The sequence below is a fragment of the Andrographis paniculata genome, unplaced genomic scaffold, assembly GCF_009805555.1.
Source record: "Andrographis paniculata isolate CXL003 unplaced genomic scaffold, ASM980555v1 Contig21END, whole genome shotgun sequence".
NCBI classification, from domain to species: Eukaryota; Viridiplantae; Streptophyta; class Magnoliopsida; order Lamiales; family Acanthaceae; genus Andrographis; species Andrographis paniculata.
Window position 1 is genome coordinate 3,154,967 of NW_026137502.1, and position 15,219 is coordinate 3,170,185.

The 15,219-nt window shown below is 31.7% G+C and overlaps 3 protein-coding genes across 5 annotated transcripts; 1 reads left to right on the forward strand and 2 right to left on the reverse strand.

The window, feature by feature from the left end:
* Positions 1–603: 603 nt before the first annotated feature.
* Positions 604–5,111, reverse strand: LOC127244940 (uncharacterized). Its single transcript, XM_051265546.1, has 7 exons — positions 4,922–5,111; positions 4,304–4,340; positions 4,125–4,208; positions 2,278–2,443; positions 1,245–1,518; positions 848–1,049; positions 604–779 (listed from the first exon to the last, which is right to left on the reverse strand). The coding sequence occupies exons 1-6, from the start codon at positions 4,973–4,975 to the stop codon at positions 858–860; spliced, it is 807 nt and encodes a 268-aa protein (XP_051121503.1). The 5' UTR covers positions 4,976–5,111; the 3' UTR covers positions 604–779; positions 848–857.
* Positions 5,112–5,371: 260 nt separating this feature from the next.
* Positions 5,372–7,521, forward strand: LOC127244990 (uncharacterized). Of its 2 annotated transcripts, none has more exons than XR_007837357.1 (3): positions 5,372–5,656; positions 5,823–6,401; positions 6,620–7,521. XR_007837357.1 is itself a non-coding variant. In XM_051265625.1 (3 exons), the coding sequence occupies exons 1-3, from the start codon at positions 5,513–5,515 to the stop codon at positions 6,167–6,169; spliced, it is 420 nt and encodes a 139-aa protein (XP_051121582.1). In that variant the 5' UTR covers positions 5,372–5,512; the 3' UTR covers positions 6,170–7,521. The 2 variants fall into 2 exon arrangements, 1 of the variants encoding a protein (XP_051121582.1); XM_051265625.1 differs by having other exon boundaries at positions 5,823–5,928; positions 6,000–7,521.
* Positions 7,522–9,841: 2,320 nt separating this feature from the next.
* Positions 9,842–12,905, reverse strand: LOC127244942 (uncharacterized). 2 transcript variants are annotated; one of them, XM_051265549.1, is made up of 5 exons: positions 12,634–12,900; positions 11,750–11,810; positions 10,366–10,535; positions 10,178–10,247; positions 9,842–10,027 (listed from the first exon to the last, which is right to left on the reverse strand). In XM_051265549.1, the coding sequence occupies exons 1-5, from the start codon at positions 12,796–12,798 to the stop codon at positions 10,011–10,013; spliced, it is 483 nt and encodes a 160-aa protein (XP_051121506.1). In that variant the 5' UTR covers positions 12,799–12,900; the 3' UTR covers positions 9,842–10,010. The 2 variants fall into 2 exon arrangements, with proteins under 2 accessions (XP_051121506.1, XP_051121507.1); XM_051265550.1 differs by lacking the exon at positions 10,366–10,535 and having other exon boundaries at positions 12,634–12,905.
* Positions 12,906–15,219: the final 2,314 nt, after the last annotated feature.

Sequence of the window (15,219 nt, forward strand, 5' to 3'; positions counted from 1 at the left end):
TGTCCCTTTCTAAGGGCCACATCTACCTTTTGCGTTATCAAATATTAATTTAGAGCCGATATCAAATATTAATTTAGAGCCGAATGGAGCAGTATATATTTTATATTTATTTAGTTTTGATTAACAAACTGAATATATTTATATTATTATATTTTAAATTTTATAGTAATAATTATATTATATTCAATTTTATTTGAAATGTTTATAAATATTTTATTTAATTGGAATTTTAATCATTGTTAATACTACCATAAAAAAATTAAAAAAAAATAAATTATACAAATATAAAAATATTTTTAATGTTAAACATAATTACACAAACAATATTGTTCTTATGGGACAAAAGTATCATACTCTTTTAAATTTTGGTTGGTTAAATTATTTAAGTTATTTACAAATATTGCAAATATTTTTTGTTAATCGAAATTTTTGGTTCCAATCCGTGTCACAAATTTCTCTCGTAGTTCCATACATGATACATATATATTTTAACATCAAATTCAACATCATCAAATTATTTTATAACGAACGAATATATGTAGATAATTGCATACATAATAGGGGAAAATAATAACAAAAATGAATGAAGAAAATGAGGCAATATTGGACAAGAGTATAGAATTCATAAGAAAGTGTAAGCATGTTCATAGCAAAACCAAATGCAATTTTTTTCTTTGTTACCTTTCAATATTTTCCCATTGCAAACACCTTCAAATCTAAAAGATAAAATCTGTATTCACTAGTTATAGGTAGGAACCTCCTGGATCATAGACTTAAATCTGAAACATAAACAAACAAACAAATAAATAAAAATTTCAAGGCGAAGCCAAGAGATGGTAGAACATACCAGTCCGGAGCTAAGGGAAAAATCGCACTTTGATGAAGATAGACAAGCCCATTTGCAAGACGAATGCTGAGACAGCCACAATAGAGAGGTCGACTGATTCTATGTATGATCCGAGGTTCAGCCCAATAAAGCTGGATGAAGCAGCGCCGGCAGCTAATATGATAACCCAGCGCAGAAACTCAACTGGAATAACCAAAAGTAGCTGGAAAATATGAAGAGTAATCAAATAAAACCAAACAGTCGAGCGCAGTTAAGACTCTATGGCATTCTGAATATTCGGCACATTTAGGCAAGTAGTGCATATAATTCAATCATACTTTACCATTCTGGTGTTTGTATAAAAATTTTAATTGCAATGTTGCAGAAGATAAAAGAAAATGGATATGTAGATACTCACAGAAGTCGGGATGAGAATGAAAAGGGAATATCCCCACAAGCACCAAAAGCGTATGAGGCTGACGCTTGAACCCAAGTACTGAAGCAAAAAGTAGTATCCCAGGGGAACTATGATGACATAACCATAAATGGAGCCTGCAGCAACGTGTACATAGCTGACATCGAAATCCCATGAAATGCTTTTTTCGCTCCTCTTGTTCATTAAGTAGGTGGCACAATTTCCAAAAGAGGCTATCAAGAAAACCAAAGTTGTGGAGATCCAGACGAGTCCATATCTGAAAGGAGTAAATCGATGCATATGTTAGTCGGGAACAAAAAGTTCAGAACATTATCAGAGAGAATAGATCTTAGCTTCTCTCAAATTTTCCTGTTCTTGCTGAGATCTTGCACATATCTACCTGTGATGTAATTCATCTAATGAAATGAAATAAAATTTGCAGCCTAATCAAGCCAATGCAATGCACCATAATATTCAGTATGCTCACTAAATTTCATTGAATCAGGATTCATTGAGAAAGCAAATGTCACCGAATCATCCATGGTTATGGAAATGCACAACATGACAAAAATACAATACATTCTTGTTCTCAATGTCCAGGAAAAGGTTATGAAATAAGCGTTTCAGATTAGTTAACTTCACCTTCTCTCTTTTTTAAACCATGCACCGGTAGATCAACTGCAGCGTTAATCAATTTAATATGTTTTCTTAATGATAATGTGCAAACAAAACATTTGTAAGCAGCTGATTCTGTGTGCAGACTTCAATGGGTTTTTGCAATAGGGAGCACACAAGTAAATAAAATTTACACATAACCAAAGAACACTAAAAAGCATATTCAAGTCCAAATTAGTAGCAACATACCATTAATTGCATTATGCAAAATTTTCACATAATATGTTAAGTTTCAATTCTTTATCAATTGAACCCACCGCCACGAAAGCATACAACCATGGGTATAGCTAAACTCAGAGGTGGCGTTTCATACAAAAATCAAAATACTGTACAAGGACTCATTATATCACGTACAACTTACAGGTCTGGGTTTGCATCAATTTTGTTGACAAAATCTCCACTCGTGGGATGTAAAGAACTTAGCAGTCTGTTCACCACAATGTCTGTATCTACATTAAAATATTGTGTATATGAAGAAATGTCGAAAATTCCCTTCCAGTTGTTTGAAGACTGTTGTGCACCTTCATCTGCAAAGATAGGTACGGTATAACTCAGCTATTTTAGGCCAGAGTAACTGTTTCTTTACTAGCATGGAACAATTAAATGATTTGATTCATAAAGTAGCCAATGTTTATAATTGATCACCACTTTAAAAAGACATGGGTTCCTTATGAAAACAAAAGACTACCATTATTTTCACGCAAAGTATGTTTTTGGGTGTGCTTTCAACACAACACACTATTTCTCTCTATCCCAACCCTAAAAGATATTATATCAATCGCCTATAATTTTATTTATAATATTACATCAAATATATATTTTCTAAACATCACATCAAACGTCTATATATGTCACATCAAATGACTAATATTTATTCAAGTGGTTTTTACTATTTCGAAAAAGATTCAAGACACTAAAACACTAACAAACAACGCCAACTTGCATACATCCCATTAATTGGGAGATAAGAGAGAACAAAGGAGAATACTTTTCTGCAAGCAGAAGACCTATATGAGTTTATTTTCCTAACATTTCAAGAAATCGATATCATATTACACTAACCATTTATTTCCAAGAATAAAAATTCGCTAAAGAAATGATAATAACTTTGCAGATGTTTGTGTAAGTTATACAAAATTGTACGAATATATGTGTTTAGGCTTCCAAATGGATGATTTAATGGCATTCTATGTTTCTTCATGTTTCAGATAAAAGCATTTTATTTTCTTTGACCTCGGCTTGATTCTTTTTGTAGAGCATTGCCATTATTAGGGAGGCATTGTGACAGTGTGAATCATTTATAGGATTATTCAACCTGTACATATTGAAGTATGAATCCAAGGTCCCGTTCAACTAAAATATCAAATAATTAAGCCTAGCTATCATTAAGAACCTGTAATTGCTGACTCAAAAGTTCCACGTAATATATGCTCTCTTTATTAACCTCTATGGGAGTTCACCATTAAAAGTAACAATCATGCATCTCCTTTTTAACTTCTGTGAAGAGATGCCTACATTCTACTAATGGTTAACTGAGGGAGTTCACCATTAAAGGTAAAAAAACATCATGCATTAATCAAACATTGATGATAAAGTGTCCTACAGAATTCTTCAACAGGAGTTGTCAATTTTCATGAAGCTTTCTAATTAAGCACATCCACTCACCATGACTGTAGAAATGGAAGATAAAATGGTTCATGACCTCTCAGTTCAATGTGCAAAAACCAGTGAGGAGAATTTCAGAGCAAAATGGATACACGACAGAAATTTAAAAAAGAAAAAAAAATGGAAAAAGACCAATTACTCGCTTGACTCACATGTGACAAAGTATGAACAGTCTCCATCTGAATTGAAGTCTATATTGCAAAACCCAGAAGTTGAAACGAGTATAGGAGGCTTACTTAATGTAATTTGTTTTCTTGTTCATAGTAAAAAAGTCAATTGTGGCACCAATTGTGCTACCATTCTACCAATATATATATATATACATAGATGATGAGAACTGAAAAGCAAGTGAAAACATACAACACAAGCTGACAATTGATAGATAAATGGTGAACACATTATATTAACAAAACAACGAAACCACATAGAATATGCTAGTTTCCAACAACAAACACAAGCACAGGATGCTTCTGTTAAGTACTCTATCTGCCCTAATGAGATATATAGATATATATTTCCCAAGAAACATGTAATGCTGCATACCATTGTTACGGCCAATTCTTTGGTATCCTGGACCACCACTTCCAGCACTAGTATGTTGATGTGTTTGCAATGTTGCACCAGGAACTACATGTTGTTTGATGGCCACATTAAAGCTTGCAATGCTCAAAGAAAAACATTAAGGAACATTAATGTACCAATATTTAATTAAGGTCTTGCACCTTCCTGGTTAGTTTTACTATCTTCACCCACAACAGCCTGCGAACATGTAAAAAATCACATAACACATAAATAGGAGATGTATTTAGTTTTTAAAAGAACAGCCAAAGACTGGTTTGCGTTTAGAACATATGAAATGTACTTGAATAAATAGCATTGATCATACTACTCTTCTGTATCTCTGCTACCTAATGTGATCAAGTCATCTAAAATTGGTTATTAAATTACGAAAATTGCAAATCATTTCAATGCACTGAGATAGTTCAAAACCTCTTAAACACGAAATCTTCAATCCAACAGCAAATACACTCCATGTTGCAGAAACCTCCAATAATTTACATAAAAACAAAACGTCGAGAAAATCCCTAAAGAAAAAGTCTCGTAGCAAAAGAGAAGCACACACGATTAATATTTTCCATTTCCCACATTTCGTCCGTTCAAAGCTTCTTTCGCTGTTTACGAACCGCTTCACCAGAATGCGATCAACAAAAATCCCAAATACAATGCTACTTTAGCCTCAATCGTTTCAAAAATTAGATGCATAAAAAAGCAAAATAGTAAAAAACCGCAGACGGAGTTAACAAAAATGGCATGAAACTATGAAAGATTCAATAGCTTACGGGAACAGAGCCAACAGAATGGCTGGCTGGGAGATTGCCATACGATTCTTCCATTGGATCCAAGCAATCTAGAGAGGAGCAAAAGCAGCTTCACGCAATGAATCACCACACCATATTCGGATTCAACTCGTCGAATCAATGGAGAAGCAATAAATGTACGACCAACAGTGGGAGCCCTAATGAACGTGTACGTGCACTTTTTTGTAGGCTTTTTTATTCATATTTGCATTCACGCTATTGTTTGTATTTTCAGCACACACATTACAATTAGCTTTTAAATTTAAAAATACTTACATCAAAATACACATATATAACTTAAAATTTTAAACTCCAATATTTAAAAGTAGAGTTATTTTTGTTGATATATATTGTAATATATATATTTATGGTAATATATATATATATGTCACGATGTAACCCTAGAAAAGTAATATTATTCCATTAATTTCAATATGATATCAGAGTTTCTATTTTCCCCGTATAACCAAATCACACTGCCCGTTCTGTTACCTATCTTTTCGGCTATCCTCGATCGACACCGTACCCACCATCAAATGCGCCACCGCGAGACCGGCCGGCACCCGAAATTTCATGGCGAACGGCGGCGCGTGGCAATCTCACACATGTGACGAAGTTTCGCCATCGGACGCTCAGGCGGCGCGTGACGGCGCATGCGGCGGCGGCGGCAGGAGCTTTTTCCGGCGTCTTGCTCGGAATTTGATTTTGTCTCTCATGGTATAATTTGTTTTCCCTTTTGAGCACTATTTTTTGATCATCTTATCTTTTGGATTTTGGATCCGATTCGATCCTTTGTCCGTGCTTCTGTCGGCTACTTTTGATCATGCGATTTTGACGTTAGATTTTATTTGTGGTTGCTTCTTTCTCTTTTCATATGGAAAAGATGGATGTCCATGTTCCGATTAATATTACTTTTGATCTGTCACCACCACCAGATGCTGACACTACTTCGACCTCGGACCCTATCTTCACCTCGCCGTTCCATTTGGGTAAGTCATCTCCCTACTCACTTACTCAATTATCATTGCTTCTTTGTCATCTTGTCCCACCATGAGCCCAGGTTCTTTCGTGAGGCGTATGCGGATCCGTTGTGGCGGCAGACCATGTCTGAGGAGTTACAGGATTTGGAGAAAACCCACACTTAAAATATGGTTGATCTTCCTCGAGGCAAGAAATCTATCGACTGTAAGTGGATATTCCGGATCAAAACACACTTTTATGGATCCATAGAGTGCTACAAGACTCGTTTGGCAGCTAAAGGCTACACTTAGGAGTACGGTATCGACTATGAGGAGACTTTTGCTCCCGTTGCACGTCTCACCTCCGTTCGCTATCTTATAGCTATCGTTGCCGCTCGTTACTGGCCCCTACATTAGCTCGATGTGAAGAATGCATTCCTGCATGGTGATCTATCTGAGGACATCTACATGTCTCCTCCTCTGGTTTTCCCACATCCTCCAAGGTATGTAAACTACATCGTGCTCTATACGGTTTGAAACAGGCACCCTAAGCTTGGTTTTCGAATTTAGCTCTGCTCTGCTCCAGCTTGGATTTACTTCCAGCTATCATGATTCTACTTTATTCACTCGACGCCGGTCCGTTGGTGTTACTATACTGTTACTTTATGTGGATGACATGCTTATCACAAAAGCTGATCAATCCGGCATCTCTGAACTATAGGATCATCTCCACAACCACTTTGAAGTGAAGAGCTTGGGGCCTCTTCGGTACTTTCTCGGTCTTGAGATCTCGGACACCTCCGACGAGTACTATCTTTCTCAAGCTAAGTATGCCTCTGGCCTTCTGTCTAGAGCAGGTCTTACTGACTTTAAGACCGTGCCTACGCCTCTTGAGTTTGACTGTCGCCTTACTCCAATTGATGGTGCCCCTCTTGACGATCCTACCTTATATCAGCAGCTGGTGAGAAGCCTGATATATCTGACTGTTACTTGACATGACATTGCCTATGTTGTTCATATCGTCAGTAAGTTCATGTCCACTCCTCGAACGACTCATTACCCTGTTGTTCTGCGGATTCTTCAATATGTCAAAGACACTCTTCTCCATGGTCTCCATTATTCAGCTCGCTCGTCCTTGGTTTTAACTGGGTACTCTGATGCTGATTGTGCGGGAGATCCCACCGATCGTAGCTCAACTATTGACTTTTGTTTCTTTCTCGGTGATTCGCTTATTTCTTGGCACAACAAGAAACAGACGGTCGTCTCCCGGTCCAGTGCGGAATCCGATTATCGAGCTCTTGCCGATACTACTGCCGAGCTTCTATGGCTTCGATGGCTACTGGCTGATCTCGGTGTGTCTCAGCCCTCTGCTACCACTATTCATTGTGACAGTCAGAGTGCCATGAAGATTTCGATGAATGATGTTTTTCACGAGCGTACGAAACACATTGAGATCGATTGTCACCTTGTCCGTCATCGCATTGCTAACGGCAACGTCTCCTGATGGCTTCACCAAGCCTCATTTACCCAGCCGCTTCCAGTCGTTCTTGAGCAAACTCAAGCTGGTTTCCACACTCCCACCTTGAATTTGAGGGGTATGTTGATATATATTGTAATAAATATAACTATATTTATGGTAATATATCAATATGTATATATATATATATGACGATGTAACCCTAATTTTAGTAGAGAAATAATATTATTCCATTAATTCCAATAATTTTTAATTTTTATATTTTTAAAAATAATTTTTATTTATATTGTTCTAAAAATTATTTACAAAATTATTCCAAACAAAAAATAAAACATAAATATACAACACTATTAAAATTGTATTATCCGAAAGACTAATTTGATAAAATTTAATAAAACAACTTCAAAATTTTGAATTTTTCTCCACCTCCTCGGTTATTTACTTACTTAGAACTACCATGCCCAAACATGTGGAGGAAGATGACTAAGATAAAGCCCTAAAGCGACCGACAAATTGCCAAAAATCAAAGTTGTAATCTTGGGAGTTGGGAGAAGGTGGCCAAGAAAGAGATGTTAGCGGACTCTTCAGATTTATTCGATAATAAATAAAGATTTGAGGTGAAGAGGTTCGATAAACTTAATATTAAGCAAGTTAAGTTTTTTCTTTGAAAATATGTCTATTATCAATATTTTTATGCAAAATCATTGCAATATATAATTTATAACATATATTATCATTGTATATGACTTGATATGAACCAAGTGACGAATGATATATTTTGTATAAAATGTTCGTGAAAAAGGTATGAAGTTTCATCCAAAATTTAAAGTTGAGTAAATATAGTCTTCAGGTTGTCATCAACCACACATGTTCATATAGTGTGACTTCTATATCGGACCTAATTTGCAGGGTATTACTTAGTGCGCACTTTCGGATAGCGGCTACGGATTCTACGTCATTAAAAAAAAATGATAAAAAAATTCTTCTTCAAGGAAGTCTTTCCTTCAAAGTGAAATTTCTATGTACTTAGCAACCATGAGAAAGATTACTGCTAAAAGTTATTTGATGTAAGCAAAGTCCACCATATTTTAGTATTGACCTGTGACAAAGGCTTTACTAGCTAATAATAACGTATGTAAGTATTATGCAAATAAATTTGGTAAAATAAAATTATTATTATTATTTGAATAAAATAAATAAAGAAAAAAAAAATCAATTCTTTGTTTTCATAATTTGTAAAATAAAGATGAGTTTTAAGTGAGTTTTTATAAACTGTGAAATGAATAATTGGTCCATTTTTTTTATTTAAAGAACTTAAAATATTTCATCCAATTTATTTGTATAACATTTGCATAGTCATGTATTTACAAACGTCGGCTTGGATGTAAAGGGTGTTTCGTGCTTCTTTTTTTAATATAATACGACGGAATTCAGATAATAAATAACACACAATATATTTTATATATTTATGATAAAATATACTTTCTTCGTTGCAAAAGAGTTGTCTTGTTTTTTCATTTTTATTCATCACAAAACAATTGTCTTGTTTCTTTATTTAGTAACCGTGGTCTCCACTTTATAACAAAATTATTTCCACTTTTTTTCAAACTATCCATAATTATTACTCTACACTACTTTTTAAAATTCTTCAAAAAGTAAGAGTATTTTAGTATTTTACATACTACTTTACATCCACATTCGGTTAAATACTATTATTTTTTAATTCTCGTGTCAACTCCCTACAAGACGTCTCTTGTGGGACAGGGAGTATGTGTGTATGTAATTTATCCATATAAAAATAAGGATGGATACATCTAAGTTTATTAAAAATTAATATTTATTTGGATAAACTTTTTTTTAGTTCTTGACATCTTATTATTTTAGAACTTTAAATAGACCAACTCAGAAAGTAATTTGGCAAGTAAATTATTTTTTTTGCGCAAATAATCCTCCGGCGTTGGATTCACCAACCTGACTGCCGATGTTGATGCGGCTGAAATGCCAGCGCCACTGAAAATTTAGTTTTTTTTTTATTTAAAACCCAATTTTTTTTTTGCGGAATTATTTTTAGATATGATCTATTTAGAGTTCTATAATGATCAAAAGATCAAATGCAAGACTAATAAGTAATTTGACCCTATTTATTTCTATATTGGCATAGGAATCTCTAATTTATGTCATTAAGATATTATTATTTTGTTTTAAAATTTTCTTTTTGAACCTACATTTGAAGCTATTAAAATCTATTTTGAGATTGAACCCCTTGCCCTGGGTTTTATCTATTCACAGTTCACCTAGTATGATTTGTTTCGTTGAATCGAATTTGTAGAATATTAAGTTCGTCGTGATTTACCCAAAATATACTTGAAAAGTAGCCGTTGCAGATTTTTACGTCATAAAAATAAATAAATAAATCTGTTTTGGTATTGAAAATTTAGAATATTAAATTTAAACAAATAATATAAATAGTTCAAAATATAGTTTTAAAGTATTTCAAACAATGTATAATCACAATACATTTAAAATATTGTAGTATAGTCACAACATCTCACCTAGACCATAATAAAGTAGGTATATATATATATATATATATATTCCCATGTATTTGTCCTGGTCATGATCCTCTCAGGGCTAGCTAGTAATAGAGGGACCCTGCAACATGCATGCATTTGTCACACGTTGGAATATATATATATATATAAATATATATATAGATCATAAAATAAAATAAATTGAAATAAATAAATAAATAAGGTCTAAAATAATTAGAAGTGATTGATAATATATATATATATTATATACCTTGCCACCAATTTCCTCTGGAAGCACAGGTCGAATGGCTTTCGCTTTGATCTTCTCCTTCCTTGTTCAACTGAATATATATATATATATATATAATCAAATCAAATTATATGATTAATTACATCTAAGAATATTAATTAATTAATTAAGACAGAAAAAATAAAAATAAAAATTGAATGCATGCTTACACTATTATTAATATTATTGGTAGGGTGATTTGTAGGAAAATAAACTTCTTGGGCACCATAGTAGATTGATGAGTTGAAATAGCAGGGCTCAATCGTCTTCCCATTCCCATCACCATAATTATTGAAATTATTCGAATTCTTCCTCTCTTCCATTTGGGCTACCTTGTAATCTAATTTTTTTTTTTTTTAAAAAAGGTTAAAATATAATTATTCATCTAATTGCTTACACATAGATATATATATATATGCATGCACACACGCTATATATATATATACACAGTGAATGAACCAGTAAAAGTTCGGGGGATAAAATCGATTTTTTTTTTTATTAATTCAATGTTGTTTTCAATGAAATTACATAAAATTTAATATTTTTTTACTATAAAAAATAAAATTTAAAGACTAAAAGTATAAATCAACATACGGATAAAAATTTTATGATTTTTTATACTTACAAAATAAAAAATTAGAAGAGACAAATTACTATAAAATATATAATTTTTTTTATATTAAAAATACATATATTTTGCGGGCTGGGTGGTCAATTGACCCTCTTAGCCCTCGTGTAATTCCGCCCCCTATATATATTTATATATATGCATAGTTTATAATTATGAAAAAAAAAAAACTCTTTCCGTCCACTTGTCCATTAAACTTATTTACAATCAATAAATAATTTTATTCATTTGTAATTTTATTACTCGTACTTTCACAAATAATAACTAATTTATCGTTACCTTTTCTACTTATCATACTATTTTCTTATCAATTTTTTAATTTTATTTTTATATTATCTTCACTTTATATTTTACCTACCTGAAAAAGTTTGCACAATACTTCATTATGATTTAAATTTGCATAAGATTTTCTTGTATTTTAAAAGATATTGCACAGTTTTTTAAAAAAATTTGCATAAAACTCCTTCATGTTTTCAAAAATATTGTACATAATCTTCTGATAAAAAATCTTGTGCAATAATTTGAAAACATAAAAAAAATCTCATATAATTTCTAAATTATGAAAAAAAAAAAAATAGTGCATACTTTATAAACTACAGGTGAATTATAAGTATTTTTTTTCTTTATTGTTTAGTTTTTGTATCCAAATAAAATTGCATAATTAGCTCGGACAAATAAAGTATAACTTTAGTTTTGTAAGTGATTACCTTCTTAGCTTAGCTCTTTAACCAGAGCTTCTAAGAAAATGTTTGTTTGGGAGTTTGAATTTTGAGTTGATATTTTAATAGAAAAATTTTTGAATTTAAATAGTTGTATGATGTCATATAAATAGGTATTGATGTGATGTTTTGAATGGTTTAAAATCCAATACCCAAACAAACAAACCCTAAGTAGATCTTGTTTGAGAATAATCTCAAAAATTTAACCTTTAGGAGTTGCGAGTGTGGGATTGGGAGGGTGGTTTCCTGCAGTCTGCTTCCCACGGCCCTGCTTGATATGTATAATATGATTATTATTAATTACTGAAAGAAAATAATACTTGAGTATCGTATTTATCTTTCTACGTCATTGTACTTAATATTAAAAATATTTTTATATTTGTATAATTTTATTTTTTTTATATAAATGACCTTCTATTAGTATTATAAGACACTAATAGAAGTATTTTTGCAATTTTTTTTTTAATTTGTACTCTATTTTGATATAATAATTAATATTAAAAATACTTAAAAAGTAAATAAAACCTTTAAAGCTGAAATGAGGTTGTAGTAGTTTTTTTTTAAAATATATTGAGTATATTCACTCAGCACACAATTTCTCATAAATATTATTAATATAAATACAAATATATACCCACGTTAATATAATAATTCATTCATAAAAAGTCAACTATTCAATATAAAATACTCCCTTCGTCCCATAAGAATAGATACAAATTTCTAATTTTGTCCATCCTAAAACAAGAGTACTATTTTCTAATTTAGTAATTGTACTATCTACTTAACATAATTAATATTCTTACAACTTCCAATATATTACAGAATTGTCATTACTTTTATATCACACAATTTAATAAAAGTACTTTTGTCATTTTTACTATAAACCAATATAATATTAATATTAAAAAATATATAAAAAAATATATATTACCGATTTTATGGAACATAGATAGTATTACCTTTTTATATTACCAACAAAATTCCACGTACTATATAAAAAAATCAATTCATCTAAGTGTTAAGTGAACAGACTAATTGTGTTGCGACAAAAATGATAGTAATAACTAATTAAAAGAGAGAGAGAGAGAGACCTGTAGTAGGAGTAGAAGTTGAGAGTTAGAGGGAGTTGGGGGGCCAAAAAATGCTCCAAACTGAGACTGACCGGCGGAAGAATTCGAGTTGCAGGAGGCTGACGACGCCGCCGCAACACCGCCGGCGCCGCCGCCACCGCTACCACTACCACCAGCTTTCTCCATTAGAATATATATATATATGTATAGCAACTAGCTAGTGCTCTATAGGTTTTTTGTTTGTGAATAGGGGAGGGATTATTGAGTGGCCTGGCAATTCACTCACTCTATATATTTATTTATAGGCACCCCCCACCCCCACCCCCACCCCCACCATCACCATGTATGTATATGTCTATGCCTTACGCAATTCTAATCTCTATCCGTCGATCGATCAAAGAGATCTGCACCGTTGATTCCTTCTTTTCTTCATTACGAGTTACTGGCTGGGTGGGGTCAATGCACGTGACAAATTTATTTTTGGGAGATAGAAAGTAGTAGGGCATCTTGTTTGACTTTGACCTTTAAAGTATGTGTGGTGTGGATATCCTTATCACTCCATCGAATTTATGTCTATTTTGACTTTCTTTTCCTATTCTTCGAAAAAAAAAATATTTTTACATGTTGTTTAATATTAGTTGATCGACTTTAACGGTCACATTTATTTTTTATATTATTATACTTAACATTAAATATATTTATATTTATATAATTTTTTGTACAAATATTCTTCTATTAGTATTATAAAACATCAATCAGTATTTTTATATTTTTTAAATTTGTATTATATTTTTATAATAATTAATATTAAAAAAATCAACACGCAAAAAGTAAATAAAACGCTTATAACCAGACAGATGTAGTATAATATTAATTTTAAAAATATCATAACTACTTAAATATTCAATCTATCGTAAATCTTCTTTTATTCTATTAATTCAATGACCCAAAAATATCTCTATTTTATTTTATGTAATTAAATAATATTATATTATATTCATTAAAATTTATATCCAACCTTCCAGATGAACATACATTTGGTGGGAATATATTAGTTTCGAGTCCTTTGGGAGAGAATCTTATCCAACTATCTTATATGCTTCATCCGTCTCGATACAATAATCTTATTTACCATTTTATCCGTTTTAAAAAAATAGTCTTATTTTCATAAATAATCATATCACTATAAAATTATCCATACTTTTTAATTTTTATTACACAATTGTCAGCAAAAAAAATTTATTCATACTTTTTACTCACTATTATTATAATATAACATTTCTTAAATTTTGTGCCAAATCCAATTAAAACTATATTTATGGACGGAGAGAGTATATTTTTAGTAATGCATGAATATATATATATCCTTTCTCTTTATTTATATTATTATTATTACATGTGGACCTGAAACCACATGTGCCCCTAAATTGCCTCCCCAACCCCACAAGTCTTTACAAACTTTTTTATTAACATATATACTTATACTTTTTGGGGTTCGATTTTGATACTTTGTACCATCATAGGATTTAGGATTTTGAAATTGATTTAATTTGTTGATAATTAGTATATAATTAATTTTAATAAGTATGGAGAACAATCAAATTAACAACAGCTAATACACATTAAAATAGTTACATGTTTCATGATGATGAGATCATATATTTTTGTTACATTTATCTAATATTCATAAACGTATCTCTATCTATTTTCTTAGGAAGTAACTAAACATTCATTTAATAATTGTTCTTATATGTTATTCCCTAATTTATTTTTGATTATATAGTTATTATTTAAAATTATTGCTAGTTATTTTTTCTATTGGATTTTGATTGATGTTTGCAGGCTGTCTGGACATCGAATGGACTGCGGCAGGAGATTGGGCTATCGCGACTTGAGCCTAAAAATTATTAAGGCCCACATTATTATTGTCCCAAAAGCCTGTTTGTGGTGACTGTGGATCCAAAATCGAGAGACGTGTAACAGATTGATGAAGCATCTATGGAGGGAATCTAAATTTGTTATAATTAATTTGGTAGTGAAGCAAATAAAATTGTTAAGGGTATATTCTCATAATTTTATAGTAGAGTATTGAATTAGAAAAATCAAACATTGAAAGTGAGGAGTTTAGGGGATAAGTTGAGTACGGGAAATCATCAAGAAATGGATAGATAGATTTCTTGAGTGTGTAGCTCAATTGTATCCACACATCTTGTGTTTCAGTGGGTTTAGTAGTGAGTTTCGACTGTGTTGGAACCCCAAAATGTAGGTTGGTGCAGATTATCATTTCATAGTGTTTTTATTGTTCTTCGTCACCAGTATGTTCATTCGCAGTTCGATCGTCCAACGAACAACCCGTCTATACTGATGGATTTTTCTGTGTTGATTTTTTAGATTTGTTGCTATTGTGTATGAGTTAATCGTTTTTCGGGGCAAACAAAAATGATATTTGATATTTGTCTCAACAAGTTTGATAAAAAGTTCATTTAGAATTTTTTATATTTCTAATCTCTCGTAACATTGGATATGAACATTGGCTTTGTTCACACAACACTATTTTTTAATTGCGATTCCCAAAAAATAATAATAAACAATACACATATATTATAT